Source organism: Jaculus jaculus, chromosome X (genome assembly GCF_020740685.1).
Source record: "Jaculus jaculus isolate mJacJac1 chromosome X, mJacJac1.mat.Y.cur, whole genome shotgun sequence".
NCBI classification, from domain to species: Eukaryota; Metazoa; Chordata; class Mammalia; order Rodentia; family Dipodidae; genus Jaculus; species Jaculus jaculus.
This window is the reverse complement of record NC_059125.1, coordinates 96,668,627-96,686,606: the sequence shown is the minus strand read 5'-3', so window position 1 is coordinate 96,686,606 and position 17,980 is coordinate 96,668,627. Positions and strand designations below refer to the sequence as shown.

General features: G+C 42.5%; 1 protein-coding gene across 1 annotated transcript; it reads left to right on the top strand.

Moving 5' to 3' along the window:
* The first annotated feature begins 10,833 nt into the window (after positions 1-10,833).
* Bex1 (brain expressed X-linked 1) lies at positions 10,834-12,343 on the top strand. Its single transcript, XM_045140656.1, has 3 exons — positions 10,834-10,939; positions 11,314-11,395; positions 11,726-12,343. The coding sequence occupies exon 3, from the start codon at positions 11,731-11,733 to the stop codon at positions 12,106-12,108; it is 378 nt and encodes a 125-aa protein (XP_044996591.1). The 5' UTR covers positions 10,834-10,939; positions 11,314-11,395; positions 11,726-11,730; the 3' UTR covers positions 12,109-12,343.
* The last annotated feature ends 5,637 nt before the right edge of the window (positions 12,344-17,980 follow it).

The window sequence follows — 17,980 nt, the reverse complement described above, 5'->3', positions numbered from 1 at the left end:
CTTGCTCTCCAAAAAGGACTACACATGAACAACTGATAGTCATCAGGATGTTAATTCAAGCACAGAGGTGGGCAATAAATGGCTATTAGGGGGCTGAAGGTAGACTGTGGCAATCAGATTCAAATTGCCATCAGCTGGGGGCATGGCCCTTGGAACACCTAAGTTTAAGGGGGACGTCTGAATCAAACCTCCACCTTCTGCCCCTGGCCCCCATAAGCTGATAACCATACATGATGTAAAATGCAATACATTCAGTCCAACTTTAAAAGTCCCCATAGTTTTTATCAATCCCAATGATACTCAAACATTCCCATAGTCCAAGATCTTTCAACTGAGTCATAATACCAAAACAAAACAAAACACCATAATGGCACAGAACAAACATTCACACTGCAAAAGATAGCATTGTATATAGCAAAGAAATATTCAACGAACACAAAATTTAAACAGGGCAAACATCAAATTCTGTAGCTCCAAGTCCAACAACTCTAGCCAGTGACGAATATCCAAGCCCAATAATTCTAACTAGTGACAATTCTCTGGAGTTCCAATTCCACACCACCAGCTAGGCTACTCTCAGTCCTGGAAAATTTCATGTGGTGCTGGCAGCTCTTTTTGGCAGCCATCTCATAGTCCTGGCATTTCTACTGGGTCTCCACTGCAACCCATGGCTCATCCTCATGGCTCCATTGGGTCTCCATGCAGGTAATCCAGTAACCCTGCTTCACACTGCCCATAGCCATTTCCAAAATACAAGACAGCGTTGCAAATTCAATGACCCTCTCTTTCCTGCATTTGTATTTAAAATATTTTATTTTTATTTATTTGACAGAGAACAAGAGAGATAGAGGGGGGGAGGGAGAGAATGGATGTGCCAGGGCCTCCAGCCACTGCAAATGAACACCAGATGTGTGTGCCCCCTTGTGCATCTGGGTAATGTGGGTCCTGGGGAATCAAGCCTGGGTCCTTTGGCTTTGCAGGCAGACTATCCAATAGCTCCCCCTTTGCTTTTATAATGGGGAGGTGTCATCATATTGAGTGAAATCCTTATAGTTTATCATAGGCTCATATAGGGCTAAATGGTGCATTAGAACCTGATTAGTAGCAGCCTTAGCAATATTATTTATTTGTGATATAAGAAATTTGATGAGACATGGGGCTACAAGTAATAGGGTTTCTATAGCAAGGAGGGGGCTAAGGAGGGGGAGAAGACAAGTGACTAGAGGGTTAGAAAACCAGGTGATGGGGTCCTCAGGCTTGTAGCTCCTCAAGCAGCTCCTTGTGGAGTCTTTTGAGAGCTTTGACACTTTATTTTTACAACATTTGATTCACTAAAAAAAAAAAAAAAAAAAAAAAAAAAAAAAAAACATTCTTGAGCTGGAGAGATGGCTTAGCGGTTAAGCGCTTGCCTGTGAAGCCTAAGGACCCTGTTTGAGGCTCGGTTCCCCAGGTCCCACGTTAGCCAGATGCACAAGGGGGCGCATGCGTCTGGAGTTCGTTTGCAGAGGCTGGAAGCCCTGGCGCGCCCATTCTCTCTCTCTCCCTCTATCTGTCTTTCTCTGTGTGTCTATTGCTCTCAAATAAATAAATAAAAAATGAACAAAAAATATTTAAGAAAAAACAACATTCTTGTGGGGGGGAGGGAGGGTATTACCATGGGATACATTTTATAATCATGGAAAATGTTAATAAAAATTGAGAAAAAAAACTAAAGAAACAAAAAAAAAAAACCACATTCTTTTCCCAAGACCACACGTGTTCTCCCATTTTCTGCAGTAATGATGTCTATGGCTCTACAGTTTTGAAGTACCACACCCATGAGAGAGCTCAATTGTCTCTGAAGAGATTCAAGCTGTCAGTGGTGGATATCATGGCCTGGTCAAGCTTGCCTCAGAAGTCTCTAGCAAGGTGGTTGGTATGGGCAAGAGTGGCTCCTGCAGAAGTGGAAGCACCAAGGGACAGTGTCAGGCTGAGGCCTGCCAGCAGTGAGTTGAAAATTTCTCTTGGTTGGCACAGACAGAGCTGATAGGCTTCTTCCTCTTCCTCATACAGATACACTTGTGGAACAATCAAGACTGGGGAACAATAAGTGGGAGAGGAAATATGTATGCATGGGGTGGTTATTCCTTTACACCATAGGAGAGTGGGTGTCTTGACACAAGTGGTTCTGGTTATGGAAATATATATTTTTTGGTCTCAGAACTTACTTATATTATTAGATTTGAAAACAACCTTTTTGTAGTTTTTAAAAAATTATTATTATAGAATTAGAACTACTAGAGATGGGGGGAAATGTCTTAAGGTCTTGTTTGTTTCCCCTCTTGGAAAGCTCTTTTTGTATTACTTAATAAGCAATTTATATACTTAAGGTATTTTTAATCTTTGGTTATACATTCCCATTCCTCTTTGAGTGTTTAAGACCATGCAGATAGCCAAAATTTAATTAAGGATTAATTGGGAGGTCACTAATGGCTCTCCAAAGAGGCTTTAGGAACCCAGAGTAGCCCTATAGCTTACTGGTGTTTCCTGTCTGTTAGGATGAGTCAGGGCCATGGTGGCCAAGTAGATTTTCCTTCTTTGAGAAGTCAGAAGGACTGATTGCTCCTTAATTGTGACTCTCCTGTTTCAGACTGTACACCAATTTTGTTTGGGTCTCTGTATCCTCGCTGCTCAGGAAGACAGGTGACTTACCAGGGGGCCATTGTAGGAGTGTCCCATCATCTCCAATGGCCTCCTGACCTGGGAGCACAGGCCAAAATATTGGCCCTTTTTGCTCCAATGATTCCAATTGGCTCTGGCTTCTACATAGGTGATTAACACACTTAGAAAGGAAGTTACACCAGCCTGGATGTATGTACATATAGAACACATTTGATTACTGAAATAAATTTAGTTAAAGAATGGCACAAAAGCTTCTAAAATCATTTTGTCCAGCCTTTTAAAATTTTGTAGTCCTGTGGAAGCACAAGACATATATCTGAGGCATAGAAAGTAGGCACATCTTACACTTTAAATATCTAACAGTTATAAATACAGGCAGAACCTGTTATCAGTGTTGAAAACAATACCAATGAATTTACAAGCAAACAGACAAACCAATTAATTTAACCTAGAGATTGTCAGAAAAGGACAAATAAAACAGTATAAAGTCTTAGCACCTGTGTTTGCAAACATCTTTGATTAGTTCAGATACTAGTGTGGGCACCAATTACCCAGAGAACATTGGAAGCAGAACCACAGAGCTTGAAATTATTTTTCTCAGATGAGGATCATTGTTTGAGCATGAGGCTGTACTCTAAAATAGGGAATATGTCTTAAGAGTTAATTTTGTCATAAGCACTGCACACCAGATGCCAAAAAGGAGAGAGTTACTTTACATATAATAGAGCAGAATGTGGTACTTTGTTGAGCCAAAACAGCTAGCTAAATTCTAATATAACCCTTGATAACATTTTTTTGAAAGAAAAAAAAAAAACACCATTTGACAACCAATGATTTTAGCTTAATCTTGATAGCCATTGATTTTATGTACCATAGAAGTTTCTATTAACATAAAACAATTTTATATTTTACCCATGACTTAAATTTGATAAAGCTTAAGCAAGCTATCCCAACATATTTTAGCCTGAAAATTCTTTCCTACGCATGTACATCTTTATCCACATACTTTAACATTCTGATCTAAGTACTACTCAAAAAGCATTTTGAACCAGCATTCTATGTCCTACATTGAAAAATTTCTTTCCACTTCCTTCTATCAACTCATCTCTATAATTAAACATCTTTTAATAAGTCTACTAAGAGAAACTACACTAAATTGATTAATCATATCCACTGACAAAGGAAAAAGTAGTCTCGATTAAAGACAATTTTATGCCATTACTACCTCTAACACACTCAGAAATGATTTTACTAGGAGTAACTAAGGCAGATTTTGTTTCTTTCTTGAGGCAGGCTGGCCTAGAAGTCAGGTCAGTTGCCTCTTTTAAGTAATAGGACATTACAATCTTTCTTAATTTTTTTTCCCTTTTTTTTTTTTTTTTTTTTTTCGAGGTAGGGTCTCACTCTGGCTCCGGCTGACCTGGAATTCACTATGTAGTCTCAGGGTGGCCTCGAACTCTCAGCGATCCTCCTACCTCTGCCTCCCGAGTGCTGGGATTAAAGGCGTGCGCCACCATGCCCGGCAATCTTTTTTAATTTTAAGATACCTGATAAATTTGATGTCAGCACCTCAGAGAGAATTCTGTTGCTTTCAATAATCCTCTATGTTTTTTAATTTTTTTATTTTTTTGGTTTTTCGAGGTAGAGTCTCACTCTAGCCCAGGCTGACCTGGAATTCACTATGGAGTCTCAGGGTGGCCTCGAACTCACGGTGATCCTCCTACCTCTGCCTCCCGAGTGCTGGGATTAAAGGCGTGCGCCACCATGCCCGGCACGATAATCCTCTATGTAAGTTGAAGTTGACCTACAATATAAACCCAGTAATTATATTTATGATATCATGTAACAAAGTATGGCATCATTTACATAAAACTTCAGTTCACCATAGGCTTTAGTTAAATGTATAACTTTTTTGCCACTTCATGCAGGTGGTGGCTGGACAGGGCAGGAGCTTTTATGACTCATCACCTTCAGATAGCCCCAACCTGCTCCTGGGCACTCACCTGAGGTCCTGTCTGGTACACATGGAGGTAATGGCCCAGAGGACTGCTGTCTCGCCAGCCTGAGTCCTCTGGCTACCCAAAGGGGAATGAAGGGAGGGGGACCCAGGGACCATTGGGAGCCACTGGAAAAAGAGGGTGCCCCTGGGACCGCCAGGGGGTGCTGGAGAAGGAGGCAGAGACATGGCACCTGCACTGGCCGAGGCACCATTGTCTGGGTATGTGTGAGCCCACTGCTTGACCCAAGCCACTTTGGAGCACTTGCAAAGATAGCTTGTAGTTTTGTTGCTGCCCTATTGGAGAAACTTGAAAGGAGATGAAAAGGGAGTGAGGAGAAATTTCTTTCCTGAACTTTTAGTTTCCTAATCAGATAAGCTATGTGGATCCACATGTCTGGGCCATAGGGATGCCCAGAAATCATCCAGGGAGTGGCCTGGAGGACTTCTTCCCAAAAGGAGCTGGCCTCCCTCTGGGAGACCTTAATTCCCCTAATTTTCAGGAGAGCCTTTAATCTATAAATCTGTGATTCCTTTTGGTGGGAGACAATATTATTCATGATAGGAAAAGACTGGAAACACCAAGGCTATAATGTGAACCTAAAGAAAAGACAGAAAAAGAGGAAAATAGCTTCCCTATGATGGAGGAAAGAGAAATCTGCTTGCACTCAAAAACATGGAGGCAAGGCCACATGGGCTGATATCTCCCAGTCCCTCTGAGAGAGTGCTCCCCTATCCTGTACCATCTCATAGGGTCCCTCTTCAGGTGCCAGCTGTAGGTTCCTGGGTCCTCAGGGGTCCAGCTGTGGTTCTCCTGAAGGCCAAGCAACTGTGGTTAGCACATGAGAATCACTCTCAGGAGGCAGTTTCTGTGAACAACTCTGTTTAATCAATAGGGAAATGGGTTTTAAAGCAGTTGAGGGTCTTAAGGAGATTGGATGTACAAGGTTGTTTGCTGATGCCTAATTAGCATATGGGGACATACATTCCAGCATGTAGGCAATGGTATATGGTAGAGGGAAATGGGATGTGCAAAGGTTGCTGGCTGATACCATATAAGGACTTTTCTAGGCACTCTCACAGTTCATACTTCTTAGTGCATTCAGGTCTTTCAACTCTGACAAGAATGGTCCACCAAGCTATACTTACACAACTTCCAGGCATCTCTTAGGATAAGGTTTAAAATCCTTCCACATTCCTCTTGCAAAGCACTTCCAAAAGACCTAAGCCACAAAATCAGGTTTCTAGCATTAATAATTCTTGGTACCAACTTTACAGTTGCAGTCAGGTTAACAGTGCTGGCAGAAAACACCCAAGTAAGAGCATCTTGTAGGGAAACAGGGTTTAGTTTGGCTTACAGATTAAAGGGAAAGTTCCATGATGGCAAAGGAAAATGATGGCATGAGCCAATATCAGGTGGACAACTACAAAAGACGAGTGTGCCTGACACTAACAAGAGGAAACTAACTATAATACTCATAAGCCCACTCCAAACAATACACTGCCTCCAGGAGGGTTTAGTTCCTAAATTGCAATCAACTAGGGACATGACATTCAGAACATCTTAGTTTATGGGGGACACCTGAATCAAACCACAGCATAGCCCAAGGTAATTTGGCTCTGAATTGCAGCATTCCATCTCTCTGTGATCAAGGAGCTTTATCAGTCCATTCAGCCTTGTTGGAAGCAGGTGCAGCAGATACAGCTGTTTTCTGCGAACTTTAGTTCACAAGATCTAGTCATAAATATTCATGGTTTTTGATTAATAACCAATAAATAGATATGTCATGTATATAGTATTTTCATGGTGAAACATTATTTTTCAATAAGAAGAAATGAAGAACTGAGTCATAACATAGATTAATCTTGAAAATATGTTATGAAGGGTCTGGTCACAAGAACTCCATATTCATCCAATATAAGCAAATCCAGATTTAGATAAGTAAACATATTAACACCAAACACAGCTGCAAAGGGGAAAATACTATATACTTGGGAACTGCAAATGTTTAAAAACTAAAGCCAAGAAATAATGTTTGGTTTATAAGGAAGTGCCATGGGAAAACTCTCCCACTGTGAAGATAAGAACACAACATGTCTTCTCCCCTGATAGGGCACAGATGACAGATGTGAGTCTAATCAACGATGAGGTGGACCTATTGATTCAGGCCTCTGGTGGGAACATAACACCATACAAGAATTCATGGAATATGACCCAGCTATAGCACTCCTAGGCATATATCCAAAGGACTCATCTCATTTCCTTAGAAGTACATGTTTATTGCTGCTCAATTTATAATAGCTGGGAAATGGAACCAGCCTAGATGTCCCTCAACAGATGAGTGGATAATGAAAAGATGTGGCACATTTATACAATGGAGTTCTATTCAGCGGTAAAGAAAAATGAAGTTAAGAAATTTGCAGAAAAATGGATGGACCTGGAAAGGATTATACTAAGTGAGGTAACCCAGGCCCAGAAAGCCAAGCGCCACATGTTCTCTCTCATATGTGGATCCTAGCTACAGATGACTGGGCTTCTGTGTGAGAATGAAAATACTTAGTAGCAGAGGCCAGTAAGGTAAAAAGGAGACATACAGGGTAGAGAAAGGAAGGGAGGAGATACTTAATAGGTTGATATTGTATATATGTAATTACAATGATTGTAATGGGGAGGTAATATGATGGAGAATGGAATTTCAAATGGGAAAGTGTGGGGGTGGGGAGGGAGGGAATTACCATGGGATATATTTTATAATCATGGAAAATGTTAATAAAAATTAAAAAAATAAAATAAAATAAAATAAAAAAGATGTATATTACTACAAAAAAAAAGAATTCATGGAAAAGCAAAGCTTCTCACTTCATAGTGTAGCAGAAGAAATTTAACAAAGAAACCAGACCCAGATGATACTCAGAAACACAAGTTTCTATTGTACAAGCTTTTACCAGGGAGGCAAGCATGACCCTGAGTCTCCTCCCTATCTATGCAGCTGTACCCTGCTTGTATCTTGTCAGTGCAGTCATAGACACAAACGCTCCTGAACAAACATCTTTTTGTTCTACATTTGTACTTTCTTATCACTGACATATTCCTAAGAAATCATCTGTTTTTGCATCCAAATCACATGACCTTATGTGGTCGTTTGAATGTATGCCCTCCAATAGACTCAGTTGTTTTTCTTAAAAAGTTTGTATCCAACCACCTGGCTGGAAGAGGTGTCACTGGGAGAAGATCTGATCTCCAGCCCAAAGGTATGTAGAGAGCAGTCTGAGCCCTGGCTGCTTGCTGCTGGTCTCCTGCTGTTGGTGCTTGCTTGTGGTGCTGGCTGGATGGTGGTGTTTTTTTTCTCTGCTTGGATCTGTGAAAGGTGATCAGTTTTTTTGCCATTATGCAACTTCCTCTGGGACTGTAAGCCTGAAATAAATCCAACTCCTCCCATAAATTCTGTTTGGAAGTTCATCCCAGCAATGTGAAGCTGTCTACTACACCTTAGAAACTTGCAACCCACAAATAGTATAAAGAATTCAAGATGCTGTAAGTCTGTTTGCCATACTGTCTATAACAACAGTGAACTATCATAGCTGAGTATTCAGGCTTTGGAATTTATTCCCCTGAGTCCATATCGACATGAATAATATTTATGATTCTCTACTCTATCTCTGGTGCCAGTTCTATGTGCCTTAATTGGCCATAAGAATACATGGAAGCAAAATAAAGGGGAAGCGTCCTGGGTTCCATAATTCTCTTCAAAGTAACACCACTAACAATGACCTAAAACCTCCCATTAGGTCTTATAGCTTCAAATTTCTACTACTTCCCAATAGAGCCACACAGATGTACAAGCCTTTAACATATGAGCCTTAGAAGGACATTAAAGATACACACTATGTCAGAGATTTAATCAGAGTTTCTTTCTAAACGATATAAGAGACAGTGGAGAACTTTTAAAAGAATGATGTTCAATTTTTCTAGATTGGCCAGTGGGTGGATTAAAGGGATAAAAATAAGGGAAAATAGATACAGGTTGGGAAGAAGCAGTGGATGGAGGAGAGAGGGAGAGTGATGAGAGAAGGATCTCCTATAGGTATAGGTCAGCGACATTTAAACTTTTTTTTAAGGAAGGAGGAATCACACAATTTTTTTTTTTTTTTGATTTTTCAAGGTAGGGTCTCACTCTAGCCCAGGCTGACCTGGAATTCATTATGGAGTCTCAGGGTGGCCTCAAACTCATGGCAATCCTCCTACCTGTGCCTCCTGAGTGCTGGGATTAAAGGCGTGCGCCACCACGCCCAGCTCAGATTTTTTAAAAGAATATGATAAATATGGCCCCTTTTATCTGAAAAAGTATGAATATACCACTTATTCCTAGATAAATTTAGGTACCATTTAAGGAGTTCCTCAAACTATCAAGTTGACAAAGCTGAATTTTCTCAGTTTGATCACCAAGGACTGTTCCTTGGGCCTGGGCATAGACAAAGGGGTATCAGGGTAGGTTTGGACAGGCAACTGGTGATTCTGCAGCAACTATGTGTTTCTTCAGTGACCTGTAGATGAATCAGTTAGGATGAGTGTGATGGTTAAACTCTGTCAACTTGATCAGATTAGGAATAAAGCAACAGACACACCTGGATGGATCTCCGAAGGCATTACCAGGAAGGATTAATAAAGGGAGGATGACCTTCCCCCAGAGCGGGTAGCCCTTCAGGTGGTGAACTCCTTATAAAGAAGCTCTGAGGGCTGGAGAGATGGTTCAGCGGTTAAGCGCTTGCCTGTGAAGCCTAAGGACCCCGGTTCGAGGCTCGGTTCCCCAGGTCCCACGTTAGCCAGATGCACAAGGGGGCGCACGCGTCTGGAGTTCGTTTGCAGAGGCTGGAAGCCCTGGCGCGCCCATTCTCTCTCTCTCCCTCTATCTGTCTTTCTCTCTGTGTCTGTCGCTCTCAAATAAATAAATAAATAATTTTTTAAAAAAAGAAGCTCTGAGAGTACAGGGTCTTCTGCCTGACTGCCTTTGTTACTTCCTTCTACATGCATCTACCCTGTTGTTGCTATCCTTTGCGGAAATTGGAATCCAGCTTCATCCGTGGCTCTCTAGGAATCTTCCAGATCTCAGTGCCAGATTGGGACTACTGAGGCATTCTGCTTCATGGACTGAGCATATAGCAGGTTTTCTGACTCTCCAGCCTTCAGACAGCTATTGTTGGACTGCCTAGACTGTATCCTGTAAGCTAATTAAATAAATTCACTCAACATACATATTCATTTTCTCACTTATTTTCTTCTAAAGAACCCTGGCTAACACAGCAGTTTTCACATCTAAAGCCAGAGAAGAGATACCCATGTCTCAGATAGGATTCCACCTGAACAGAATGAAAAGGGAAAGAACAAGGCTTCCTTGGGAACCTCCCTTCTGTTACTCAATAATCACTTATGTACTCTGTGTTAACGAAAGTTACCCGTTTTTTTTTTTGTTGTTTTTTTTTTGGTAATTTTTCTAAAGCTTGCTCCAAAAACAGTTGGTAACTATTAGAGTAAATGCGTTGTGTGCCACAATGATTGATTCTTTTACTTCTCCAGTTTGAAACATTTAGTTCAAAAGTAGGACTTCTTACTTTTCAGATTTTGAAGTATGTTAACTTCTTGTTTTGAGGCACAGTCTCACTGAGTAGTATCCCAGGCTAATGCAAATTCACTATGTGACTGAGAATGGCCTTGGATTCACCAAGATCCTCCTTATCTCTCTCTGTCACAAGTTCTGGAATTATAAACATGAGCCACCATGCCCAGCTCAGAAAACACTATCAAAAAAATAAAATAAAGAGAAATTATTAAAACACATATATACATCAAGAATAAAGAGAGAAAAGAGAGGCCAAGGCCAAGGTATGTTGGGCAGGGTTGGGGTGGGGGATGCCATAGTGAACAGGAGGAGGACACAGACTCTCCTGGTAACTAGAGAAGGGCCAAGCCCAACCACAAGACAGTGATGCCACTTGTGGGCCCTTAGATTGGGGAGGACCTAGCTGAGTGACGGGCTGTGAGCACCGGGGTTGGGGCCGTTCCGCGCGTGCGCTCGGGGGCCGCAGGGGGCGGGAGGGGCCTCCCGCTGCACCGGCCGCCCTGGGTGGGGGGCGGCTGAGCCCGGCGATGACGCGCGGCCCTCACGTGACCCGGGGCTGCAAAGCGACGCAGCCCTGGGTGCAGTCGTCACTCGCGTCTGGCTACCAGCTCCCCGCTGCCCTGCGCACGGCGGGCTGGCATTGGGCCCGGGGAAAGCGGAGCAGGTAAGGGCCCCCTGGGGCCCGCGCGCCGCACCCCGGCCCGCACCCCGGCGACCAGTGCAGCGGCACCAGCGGCTTCCGGGACACTCCTTGCCGTGCGCGCCTCCCCGCCCGTCCGCCCGCGCGCGCGAGCACCGCAACAGGCCCCTGGCACGGGGATGCGGGCTCTCGGGGGAGTGTCAGCACCCCAAAGAACAGCGCAGGCAAACTGCCCCGAGTCGCCTCGCCTCGCCTCGGGAAAACTGCGCCCACCGAGGGAGGGGGGCAGGACCCGGGTGGCGGGAAAGAGTCACGGTCGTGGCAGGGAGGAGGGGATCGGCACCTAGCGCTGGGCTGCAGCCCTCCTCGCTCTCCCACCCCACCCTGGCCTTCTGCAGGTCGGCGGGACTGAGGGGCTCGGCGGTGCACCTCGAAGACAGAGTCTGGAGGAGGAGGGAGAGACGTCAAGGATAGGCCCAGGTCGGTGCTGGGGACGGTTGGAGGAAAATGTGAAAAGTCCAGTGAGCCCTGAACCCTGTTACTCTCCACCCCATTCCTGTCCTCCATTTTGTTTTCTGCAAAGGCCTTGGAGTTGGATCTGTAGGGAAAATGGTGGATTGGGAGGAGGTTTAGGGGCTAAGACTGGGGGCCCCCTAGAGGGCGTGTCTGACCCCTCAGGCATGAAAGTGAAAATTAAAAAAAAATTAAAAAGCACATTGATATCCATGACAATGAATAGTGAAGGGTTACTAGAGCCTCTGTCCTCGGTGCTGAACCATCCACCAGGAATTCTCTTCTCTTTTCTCCTAGGAGTAATGGAGTCCAAAGAGGAACAAGAAGTAAAAGATCTCAACATGGAACACACCCATCATAAAATGGAAGAAAACCAGCTAGATGCTAATAAAGGGGAGCTGGTGGCTCTGCCTTTGGAAGCTGGTGAACACTGTGTGCCTAGAGGAAGTCGTAGGCGCCACCGTGCTAGGCAGCCCATCCTGCACTATAGATGGGACCTGATGCATAGGCTCGGAGAGCCCCAGGCTAGGATGAGAGAAGAGAACATGGAAAGGTTTGGGGAGGAGGTGAGACAGCTTATGGAGAAGCTGAGGGAAAGGCAGTTGAGTCACAGCCTGCGGGCAGTTAGCACTGACCCCCCTCACCATGACCACCATGATGAGTTTTGCCTAATGCCCTGAACCCTGAGATTTTCTTGGAGATAACAGGATGACTCCATTACCTAAACTTGCATATTCGTGATGTACCCTTGTAAATCTTTTGATGTTATTTGTCCCTCATGGGTCTCCTTTTCCCAGCTTTTAATTAAAAGTTATGCTTTTGACCCAGTCTATAAGATTTTTGTTAGCAGATTTTATTGCATGAAAAAATGTGCATTATATATTGTGAAATTAATAAAGCAGTTTAAAAAAGCAATCTTTGTGTTTTTATTTAAAATGTTACCTTTTGTCATACATGAAGGGAAAATGTTGAAAATAAATACACAAAAGGATTCATCCGGTGACTCCTTTCATATGTTAGAATTTTCATTTCCATTGCAAAATACCTGACAAACACAACTTCAAGGGGAAAGATAAAAAGTTGATTTTGGATCCTGGTTCCAGAGATTTTAGTCCATCATTGTGGGTGCAGTGTGGTGGATCAGAGCAGCTCACCAGGGCCTCCACCCACTGCAATGAACTCCAGATGCATGTGTCCCCCCTTGTGCATCTGGCTTATGTAGGTCTTGGAGAGTTGAACCGAGATCCTTTGGCTTTGCAGGCAAACACTCTAACTGCTAAGCCATCTCTCCAGTCCCATGAATGCCTATGTTTTTACTGCCTTTATTCCATCCCTGACTGCCAGTGAGATAGTGCTGCCCACTTTAAGGATAATTCCTTCCCCTTCAATAATCTATTAATCTTCTTAGAGAAACAAGTGTGCTTTACTAATCCTCAAAATATGCCCCAATCCAATAAATTTGATAAGATTAATCATCATAGGTGGCTAAACTTTTTTCTATGTTAGGTACTTGGGGAAGGAAATACAAAATTTTAATCACCTAACAAAAGTAATAAGGCCATTTAGTACTGATTGGCTGAAATTGCATCTCTTAGCCAGGTGGATAAACCCAGGATTCCTTATTTTTTATTTCATTTTATTTATTTATTTGAGAGCGGCAGACACAGAGAGAAAGACAGATAGAGGGGGAGAGAGAGAGAATGGGCGCACCAGGGATTCCAGCCACTGCAAACGAACTCCAGACGCGTGCACCCCCTTGTGCATCTGGCTAACCTGGGACCTGGGGAACCGAGCCTCGAACCGGGGTCCTTAGGCTTCACAGGCAAGCGCTTAACTGCTAAGGCATCTCTCCAGCCCAAACCCAGGATTCTTGTAATAGATTAGGAATAACATTAGTTTCATGTAACTGAAGGAAGGTCATGAGTGTGTGACCTGTGTTAATCTGATTTTCACCCATCCTCACCTGTCAAGAAATCATCCTATTTCAGATTTTCTCTTCAGAGATTTAGCAGTCTCCATAGGTAAGCAGTAGTAGTCCAGCATACCTCCTATTCCATAACACAGGGTTGCATATCTCTTGATCATGTTGTGATTTCTGACTGACAAGAGATAGATTCTTTTAAAAAAGAGAAAAGATATGATTGAATCAGAAGCTCTTAGTTTTTGTCTTAGTTCAGTTCCCACCGAATATTTTGATGCATAGCTCCCTTTTCTAGAAGATATTACTGAAACTCCCTAAAGAATGTAAAATTTGTGCTGGAGAGATGGCTTAGTGGTTAAGCGCTTGCCTGTGAAGCCTAAGGACCCCGGTTTGAGGCTTGATTCACCAGGACCCATGTTAGCCAGATGCACAAGGGGGCGCATGTATCTGGAGTTCGTTTGCAGTGGCTGGAGGCCCTGGCATGTCCATTCTCTCTCTCTCTGCCTCTTTCTCTCTCTGTCTGTCACTCTCAAATAAATAAATAAAAATAAACAAAAAAATTAAGGATGTAAAATTTATTTTAAAATGTATTCAGTTCTCAAGTCTTGCACAGGTTTTTTTTGGGGGGGGCTATTCCCATTTATTCACATTTCATGGACTGTTACACTTGTTCCATGGGGTCATTCAAAAACCAATGCAAACAGCATATTGACAATTCAAGTATTGTAGTTTTAGAAAACAACTCCCTTGCAAAACGTGTCTGCATGGCAAGGACAGTCCTTAGTCCTGACGCATGTGCACAGGGCTAGAAGGAAGACCTGCCACAAAACACCCTTCAAGGAACAAATGTCATCTTTCTGTTGAAACTCTCACCTCTGGAATGAAGACATGGTGTGCACAGCTGTCAAATGCACTGCCTTTGACTCTTTGGAAACGTGAACATGATGGGCAGGGAGGGATGCCGCTGCACTGAGAACACTCTGAACTCAACAGTACTATAGAATCAATTTCTACCCCAGAGCAAGGTGTGTGTGTGTGTGTGTGTGTGTGTGTGTGTGTGTATTTTTTTTTGCAATGCATCATGTAAAAATTATGATCTAGAATTAAAATTGTAAAACAGAATATGAATCCATGAATAACCAGACATGTCTCTATAAAACACAGTCTCAAAGTCCCTTAAAAATGACTCATTTCTGGTACAAGGTCCTAACAGGAAGACACTGCAAGGTTTTGCTTACTGGAAATGTGTGAAAAGAAGGGATGCACACATCAGTGTAAAAGACCACAGGGATTCCATTTGTTAAGATTGCACAGGTTTAAGACACTTCTAAATGCATTTTATGTTGAGAGAGAGTTAGAAGCAGAGTGTGACATGACAGTCATTTAAAGGAATGTTAATAGACTGAAGGGTAATAGACTTTGGAGTGAGGCAAACCTTAGTTCAAATATTGACATCATCACTTACAAGTTCAATGGCTTTAAATAAAGCTTTTTATCCTTAGCTTCCTTTCTCTTAAATATAAGATATATAGGCTGTTTAGCTAGATGTGTATCATATACCAAGCTCTCATTAAATGTCAGTTGTTAATGTTAGAATGTATGTGTAGCAGACAGCTTCAGGTTCACTGAGATGAACTTTCAGACTAGGCCTATTGAAGTTTACAGATCCAGGGGAAGTTCCATAATAGCAGAAGAAGCTGGCCTGCCTTCACAGGCCCAAGCGGAGAGAGAGAAGTACAAGCCTAAAGCCAAAAGCCACAGCATACTTCAGGAACTCCAGCTAGGCACACTTTGCATATCTTTAGATTGAAATCCAAAACCCACAACCACAACTTAAGATCCACCCAGTGACATTGCCTCCAGTCAGGTAGCCAGCAGATGCAAACTACAAACAAACAACTGAATATATTGGGGGCCATCTAGTCTATTCAAACCACCACAGTATGTAAAATGAAAACAAAAATCTTTGGTTCACTGAAATGAGTAGCCTAATATTTCTAAGTTTTGTGGCATTGTATTTTTCTCTTTTTGGCTGTTCAGCTCTCTTGAACTTCCAGGTCCCTGCTCTGGTAAGCCTCTCTCCCTCCTTATCTCAGCCTGGCTCTTTGTCTTCCCTTCTCCTAATCTGATAAATTCTCTTTAAGATTTTTTTTTTTTTTTAATGGCTGGAGAGATGTCTCAGCTGTTAAGGCACTTGCCTGAAAAGCATAATGACCAAGTTTTCCTTCCCCAGTACCCATGTAAAGCCAGATGCACAAAGTGGCACATGCATCTGGAGTTCATTTGCAGGAGGTGGAGGCCCTGGTATGCCCTATCTCTCTCTCTCTCTTTTATCTCTATCTGTATCTCTCTCTTTTTGCAAAAAGAAAGAAAAGAAAAAACACAATTTAATTCCAGAAGTAAAAAAAGGCACTGGAGGTTAAGGCAATTGCCTGCAAAGCCAAAGGACCCAGGTTTAATTCTACAAGACCCACATAAGCCAGATGTTCAAGGTGACGCATGCAAGTGGGGTTTGTTTGCATCAGCTGGAGGCCCTGGCCCACCCATTCTCTCTCTGTCTCTCTCCCTCTTTCTCTCTCTCAAATATATATACATACACACATATATTTGGTTTTTTGAGGTAGGGTCTCTCACTCTAGCTCAGGCTGACCTGGAATTCACTATGTATTCTCAGGGTGGCCTTGAAATCACGGTGATCCTCCTACCTCTGCCTCCCAAGTGCTGGGATTAAAGGCGTACACCAGCACACCTGGAAAAATAAATAGTTTTTAAATGGTTTAAAGACCAGACATGGTGATGCATACCTTCAGTCCAGCACTAGGGAGGCACAGGTAGGAGGATCACTGTGAGTTCAAGGCCAGCCTGTGAATAAAGAGTGAATTTCTTGTCAACCTGGGATAGAGTGAGACCCTGCCATGGAAAGCCAAAAATAAAATGGCTTAGAGTTTCATAGCTGAAATTTATATAATTTTTTCACAAAATACTGCACAATATTTGAACCATTGCTAACACTTAATCATTGGTGCATTGCCTAGGAAATTTTAAGTTTGGTGTTTATACACAAACACACACACACACACACACACAATAAGTTTGTCAATCCTACATAGAAAATTATGAGTCTGTATTTCCTCCTAATATTAGTTGACTTAAGGGTGTGTAGTAGTTCTGGAATCTCAAACATCCTTGGGTCTCCACTGTAGCCAACAATTTATCCTCACAGCTTCATAAAATTCCCTTGTAGGGACCTCCTCATTCAACTCATCTTTCACATCCAGAGCCTGTGTACTTCATGACCCTCACTTTCTGGCATCTTTAAAAAAATATTTATCTATTTCTTTATTTATTTATGAAAGGAGAGAGAGAGAGTGAGAGAGAAAGAGAGAGAGAGAGAAAGAGAGAGAGGGAATGGGTGCACCAGATACATGTGTATAACACTTTGTGCATGTGACTGTATGTGGGTGCTGGGGAATTGAACCCAGGTCCATGGTCTTTGGAAGCAAGTGTCTTTAAGTGCTGAGCCATCTTCTCAGGCCTCTTTCTAGCACCTTAATGTTTCTAAAACTAGTGCTTAGTAAGGACACTACTACAACATGGTAATCCAGATGGGAGTGAGGATTTGTCAAGAAACTCCTTCAGCATTCTTTTTTCAGGTCACCTACTTTCAAGAGAATCAGCACTTGTTCTATTGCTCCAGTACAGAAATATTGTATCTTGAGTACCTCTTGTTAAAAATCTCTCTTGCATACATATTCCATGAGGATTTCTTCTTGGCCTTTTGACTAAGATCAAGCATAGTGTCTGTTCTTATGAGGTTAATATTCCATGATGGTTTTGTTTGTGTTTGTATATTTCTCAGTTGGATTTTAGGATTGTTCTGCATTTTTCCTCTACACAGTCTGTTATAGAGATCTACTTATTACTCTTCCCATGCTTTGACTCATATGCTTTCCCTTTCATTCCAACCTCTTCCTCTCATTCTCTCCGTCTTATCCTCTCCACTTTATTCTTCATAACTACAACCATAACTACAACAAAATCCTGATGTTTAGCTAGGCTTGGCAACAATCAAATTACATGATAACATCTTGATTCCATAAGCATAGTGTTTGAGGCTCTTAGTTACTTGGCTGATCTTTTTTCTATTGTTTTTCATCTATTTGACTTGTCTACATTCCAGAAATGATAGATTATAATAACTACAAAGTATACCTGATCATATATTTTCTATTTAGTACCACAGGGAAGGCTTAGGATTCCTCCTGGAGAGCTTTTCTTCCCTATCTAGACCATATCTATCTTAACTCAGCTAAAATGACACTTTCTTCTTGATGCTTTGCTGACCTTTTCCAATTCTACCACTGTCATGAATATTCTTGTATGCCGATCATACAAAGCATGCCAGTCTGGTAGAGGAAAAGAGCAAGGTAGCTTTTTATAGGTAGTCAGACTGGAACAGAGGCCAAAGGAGATGCCACCTTGCCTACCTCGGCAGGACTAGAACCCATGTTAGATCCAGTGTCATTCAAGATGTCTGCAAGTAACTACTCCAGTGACAACTTCCCAGCTTTAGCACACCTATGGGCTGAGCCTTGCTGAGTCAGCCTCTTGAACCCACCAGTCAATGAGGT